This window comes from Spermophilus citellus (genome assembly GCF_964194105.1).
Source record: "Spermophilus citellus genome assembly, chromosome: 4".
In the NCBI taxonomy this organism is placed as follows: domain Eukaryota; kingdom Metazoa; phylum Chordata; class Mammalia; order Rodentia; family Sciuridae; genus Spermophilus; species Spermophilus citellus.
The window spans coordinates 113,102,815-113,108,923 of record NC_138185.1 but is presented as its reverse complement, the minus strand read 5'-3'; the positions used below and the strand labels follow the sequence as shown (position 1 = coordinate 113,108,923).

The following is a 6,109-nucleotide window of genomic DNA, read 5'->3' as shown; positions in this document are numbered from 1 at the left end:
ATTTCTCCAGATAAACATTGGTGTCATTTGATCATGTTATGAGATGATTTTGTTTAGCATTGAATCAATAGATTGGACTCAGTAGATTAGGAAGACTGGACATCTCCATAGTTCTGAGTCTTTTCTTTTTTTAAAATATTTATTTTTTTTGTTTTAGGTGGACACAATATCTTTATTTTATTTTTATGTGGTGCTAAGAATCGAACCCAGTGCCTCACGCATGCTAGGGAAGTGTGCTACCACTTGAGCCACATCCCCAGCCCTAGTTCTGAGTTTTTTCATTAAAAATAAAGATATGTCCATTTGGTCAAGTATTTTTTAATGTGTCACTCTGTCCAGAAATTTTAAAGTTTTATTTTTAATGAAAGTCTTACAAATGCCTTCCATTTATTACCATTGGGTTTGTTTTTTTATATTGTTACATATACTGAGAAATTTTAATGTTTTTACAAAGCCACTTCAAAGTGGCTTTATTTACACTTAAATTACATATGTAATGTAGGTTTGTTGTCAGCTAGGTGACCCTTTTTGAAATTTGATTTTCAGTTTTTCCTCAATTTTTATAAATAAAAATTTTCAGTGTATTTTATTTTGGCATGGGCCACCTTTAGAATACATTGAGTTGCCACGTGTTCTTTGATGTCGTTCCAGGGTGATAAAAGCAAGGAACACATGAGACTGATTAGGATGGATGAGTCCATCAAGGAATGGTGCCCTCCTTTTCTAATAATTTTCTGCTCCTACCCTACTTTGATCCTGATGAGTTTGCTAGGTACAGTTTATCCCATATCTTACTGAGAAGTTTTAGCGCCCAGGTGCATGGCTCCTGACCTTCACTACACCAGCAAAGCTCCTCCGCTCCTGTTTCAGTTTCTGTTTTGGAACATGCTGTCCTACTTTAGCATGATGTCAAACCTAATAGAATAACCTGACACAGAAGCACTGTGCAGATTATATTGTGGTTGGCTAGAGTTGACCACCCCATGACAAGAGGCTGATGTAATTTGGGAATTTTTTTTATTAAATATATTTTTAGATCTAAATGGACATAATACCTTTATTTTATTTATTTATTTTTATGTGGTGCTGAGGATTGAACCCAGTGCCTGGTACATGTGAGGCAAGTGTTCCACCAATGAGCTACAGCCCCAGCCCCTGGGGATGTTTTTTAATGGTAAGAAGCAGTGCAAAATAAAGAACTGGCACCACATTAACTGAAGCAAAGACCAAGGCAAGTGTGTGTGGAATGAAACAGGATGGTTCACTGCTAATGGCTGTAATAATTCACCCCAGGCACATCTGCCTGCAGGGAGACTCGAGTACCTCCAGTCTGGGTGCAGTGAGTCATCATGTCAGAAAGGAGTGTGATTAAGCCCCTGTTTCTGTTACAGATTGTTTGGCATCCTGGGGCATGAAGCCAGGGGATTGACCCTAGTCTTGTGTTTTATTCTGGGAGAGTGTGGGGGCTAATGGCTCTTGAATGTCAAAGGAGGAAGCCATTTATCCCATAAAGGTCTAGGGAAGGAGAGATCCACACTATCTCCCAGCAGCTCTCATGTCCCAGGGTGAGATACCTTGCACCTTTATGCTATTAGCATTTTGCCCCTTCTACCTTGTACCAGACTTGTGAGGAAATGCCACCTTCCTTAACAGCAGTAAAACACATGAGTCTACTGTTTTCACTGGTTGGATTTTTGCTGTTATGATGCCACCAAGATAGGTCCAAGCACAGCTGAACATCAGCTGAGATAGGCTATGTAAGAAACGACATTGAAGAACAAGGAATAACAATATTATGGCTCTTAAGTTTAACATGCTTAGATTTGCCTCATAAATGGAACTGTGAGGTCTAGGGGGAAATGCTAGTCTGTGGTCCTGATTGAGGTGGCCCTGGGGCCACCCTTGGAGAAGCTCAGCTCTGACTAATCTGCTTTCTGAGACAGCCCTCAGCCTGCATGCCCATCCTACCTAATGCTACAGAGAAGAAACACTTGGCTGAATTTCTCCTCGCCAGCTCAGTGGGCCAGAACTGAGGGATTCCCTAATAGACACGCACTTCCCTTGGAGCCTGTGGAGAGGCCTCTTGGATCTACCAAGGCCTGCCCTTCAGTTTCTGTGTCTTCTCAGAACTGGCCCTGTCCATGTGGCTGTCTCTGGGCAGGTCCTACAGGTGCTCCAGGTCAGAGTCTTACCTTGACATCATCAGGGACATCTTTCCCACCTCATTTCCCAACTTGGAGGTCTGTTTCTACCAGACAACCAGCCTAGAACTTGGAAATCCTTATGATCTATGGGCCAAATTTCAAAACCACCCCTAGGTAATTTGGTTTACTCCAGGAATCAGAACTTGTCCCAAGTACATTTTGTTTTCCTCCTTTGCACTTCAGTTTGCTACAACTAGCTTGTCCTATAGCCATAGGAGCGCAAAGCAGCTTGTTCAAAGTGGTGTCCAGGTTGGGCCCATAATGCCCTTCCATGGCTGAAGTACTTTTGGCTATATTTCATGGTAACACAAGGGTTAACCTGCAGCTCCTTCTAAATAATTATTAAATAGCACATAGAACATGGTAGAAAACACTCATCTGTGAGCTGAAATATGAATTTTAGTGGTACTCTGAGGTTGTACTTGGGGCCTCTCACCTCTAAATGCTAAAATTGTCTTCAGGGACTTCTGTTCAACTCCTTTTGTCAATAGCAAATGTGTCCAAATCCTGCCAGAGCCACTGGGGCTACAAGGACATTGGGAAATGGTAAAATCTGCAACAAATTCCACCCTGAAGACTTGATGTAACTGGAGGGTCTTTCTGATTCCAGACTAGAGCCAGGTTAACCTGAAGGACCGTGTGGTTCCCAGTATTTGTTGCACATAGAAAGTCACTTGTGCACATCAATCTCAGTTTTTTTGGGAGTGGTGGTGGAGGGTGTATCAGAGATTGAACTCGGGGGCACTCAATTACTGAGTCATATCCCCAGCCCTATTCTTTGTTTTATTTAGAGACAGGTTCTCACAGAGTTGCTTAGCACCTCATCGTTGCTGAGGCTGGCTTTGAACTCCTGTCCCAGCCTCATAAACTGCTGGAATTACAGATGTGCGCCACCGGCTTCCACCTCTCACTTCTTCATTTGCTAGCCTGTATGTTCACTTGCCTGTTGGGCCCAACTCTCTGCACAAAGTTACTGGAAGTTTGAAACAAATAGGTATGACGCTTCAGCCCCCTCCCAGCCAGTTAAATCTGAACCTGAGGGGCTGGAGAGCCCCCCCCCCCCCCCCGGGAATTGCAGTGTGCAGCCATGGAAGAGCACAAGGCCTTGCCCCTTCTTACACATCTTTGCCTGCCCTGCCAGGCAATCCCAGGGACAGCCTTGGATATTTCTACGTTAGAGTGAATAGGTGTAGAGAGGGAGAACTGATAAGAGAAAGGAGAAAAAGGAGCCGCAGTACAGGGCTAAAGGCCTTCAAGGTGCATGCCTCCCAGGCCCTGCAGCCTTTGGCCATCTGGCTGTCATGAGGCCTGGGAAGTATGAGGGAGATGGCCTTTGGGCTGCAGCTGACTTGCAGAGTATGTTTTGTTTGGCCTGCAGTGTGGTCGCACGTGATGTCTGAAAGAAGACCCGCTGCTAAATCAAATGGGGCTCTTTTGAGTGTGGGTTCATCAGTTCCTTTTTGTCAGGTTACCCCATAAGAGTGATGAGTGACAGGGAGTATGATTTAATGTTTCTTTTTTTCTGGAAGGAAAAATGGGGTTTGCTATTCAGGTTTTATTTTCACCACTTGTTGCTCATCTGGCCCTCTGAGGCTGGACTAGAGCGAGTGGCTGGGCTAGGGTGAGTGGCCAGGCAGATAGCCCTCCCAGATTCCATCTTGCTTCTGCTCTGGAACCTAGGGTGTCTCTTCTCTGGTTCTGAGTGTCCTCAGTAATGAGGAAGTAATTTCTAAGGTTCTGTTTGTTGGGATTCCAAGGAGTGAATGATGCAAGAATAGAATGGAGACACCTTGGTTTAAGAGCAGCCTGTGTGTGAGAAAACAGGGTTGGGCTGTGGGAGGGTCACTGCTGGAACCCCAGGCTGGAGAGGGCTGGCAGTCCTGGGAGCCCCAGGAGGAGAGCTGGGACTAAGGGGTTGGCACTACAGTGAAACTTGTGGGTTCTAATCATCCACCCTGGCCAAAGATGGAACGGGTGATCTTGGGAGGGAGGAAGGATCCCTGGCAGTGCCCCACTGTGGAGCTGTCATGCAGAGAGGGGCCAGGTGGCCCCATGGAAGGCATGCTGCAGGGAGCCTGCAGTGGGCAAGACCATCCCCACACTTAGCACCATGTGAAGGCAGCAGGGAGCCATCTCCCTCCTTGTTAAAGCAGCTGTGGCTCACCTGGACACACTGCCGCAGAGCGCAATGTCAGTGCCTCAGTTGTTTCTAAACACTTTTAATTTCTTAAAAATATTGACAGTCAAGGTCACACTATGCATAAGGGAGCAGGTGCCTTTGATGTATCCCTGTTTTATTTCTACCTTGAAAAAGGTTAAGGCATAAATTACTCTGCTGGGCACCCGGCATGCCCCTTGTCCTTGGGGTGCCATCGTTGGTCTGACACTGGTTTAGTGGGTCGGTGGGCAAGATGTTTGCCACCAAAGCTGCACAGGCCCTGAGGGTCCTTGCACGAGCTTTATTCAGTGCATTCCAGAGAGGACCCCTCCACAGCCCGGCCGAACCCTTCTCCCGGGCAATGGTGGGAGACGGGAGGGGTGGGAAGTTGTGAGCGCGCGTGCGTGTGTGTGTGTGTGTGTGTGTGTGTGTGTAGGGGTGATGCAGGGAGGGGTGCCCTACTCTTCCCCCTCTACTGGGCTGCAGCTGCAGCTGCAGCTGGAAGACAAGTGGGAACGAGGAGCCCAAGGGATTGTGCCATCCGCACACTTCCTGTGAGGTACCTAGGAACAAAAGCAGCTGGGCAGAGGCAGCCAGGAGGGCAGGAGGCTGAGAGCCACCGACCCGCAGCTGGGTGGCACAGCGATGCACACAGGTGGCTGATGTCGCCCAGCATACTGAGTCCCTCCTGCTCGTCTGGTTCAGTTTCCTCACCCAAGCATCTTTCTTTATCCCTGGCCTGCCGCTGTCATCTTCATGCTTTGGGGTTCAGGTTCATTCATGGAGAGTTTGGGGGCCTGTCTGTGGGGCAGAGGGTGGTGTGACTTCGGAGCCAGGGCTTGGGTGAGGAGTGGCAAGGCCTCCTGGCGTTCAGGTCTGCTGTGCTGTGGGGTCCTTTGGGAAGTAGAGGCCTGGGTCGGGGACAGAGTGGCTGTATTTACAGTCTTCCTCCGTGGGTCTCTCAGTGGGCATGATTGCAAGTTCCTAGCACCATGATGGCTGGGGCAGCAAATCCTCCGTGGAGCCCGGGGGAGGCCTCGGGTGGGCCTCGGAGGCTCCCTTCAAATCCCAGGGATCTGAACTGGAGGTGTCTCTGCCTCCCACGGGGCGATTCCTCTTAGCACCACTTGAGTTCCATCCCAGGAGTGGGCGCCTTCGCTTGAGAGATGAGGTCAAGTACAAAGCCAGCTGGCGTCCTCTCTGCTCCGCTCGGTGGGCCACAGGCCTGGGCTTGCACAGCCCTGCACTGGAATCCGGCCCCCGGCAATTTGAAGCATCCTCTGGAGCCTCACTCCATTACTTTGGGGCTGGGGTCCAGGCCAGGCTCCCTCTTGCGCTTGGCACTTTTAAAGAAGCCAAGCTGTGGTGAGACAAAGGGAGAAGTCTCAGGGTGGACAAGGCCTGTCTCTCCTGCCGCCCCTCCCCCAACCCTTGTGGGGTCTCCTCTCAGGGCTTCCCTGAATACCCCAGCTCACTCAGCACCCTCACCACCAGAATGGCTCTGTGGACTAGAGCAACATGGATGAGCAGGATGCAAGAAGTCATGCTGGCTCTCACCATCTTCCTGGGTGACTCTGTCCTGGTTAATATCCCCCTCTGGGCCTCCTCACTTTATCAGTAGTAACAAGAGGAGGTTGACACTGGGGTTCTTAACCAGAAGTTCAGAAGTGGAGAAGGGTTTGGTGAGTTTGTTAACAGCCTACACTGTTGGAATCCTGTGCAGTTGTGAACTTGCTTTTTAATTTTT

The 6,109-nt window shown here is 48.6% G+C and overlaps 1 protein-coding gene across 1 annotated transcript in view; it reads right to left on the bottom strand.

Annotated features, from left to right (window-relative positions):
- Positions 1-403: 403 nt before the first annotated feature.
- The window catches only part of ITGA11 (integrin subunit alpha 11), a 118,185-nt gene continuing 112,479 nt past the window's right edge, over positions 404-6,109 (bottom strand). The window contains exon 30 of the mRNA XM_081293135.1: positions 404-5,722. Coding sequence (XP_081149261.1) covers positions 5,651-5,722 — 72 coding nt within the window. The 3' untranslated portion in view covers positions 404-5,650. The remainder of the gene's footprint in view (positions 5,723-6,109) is intronic.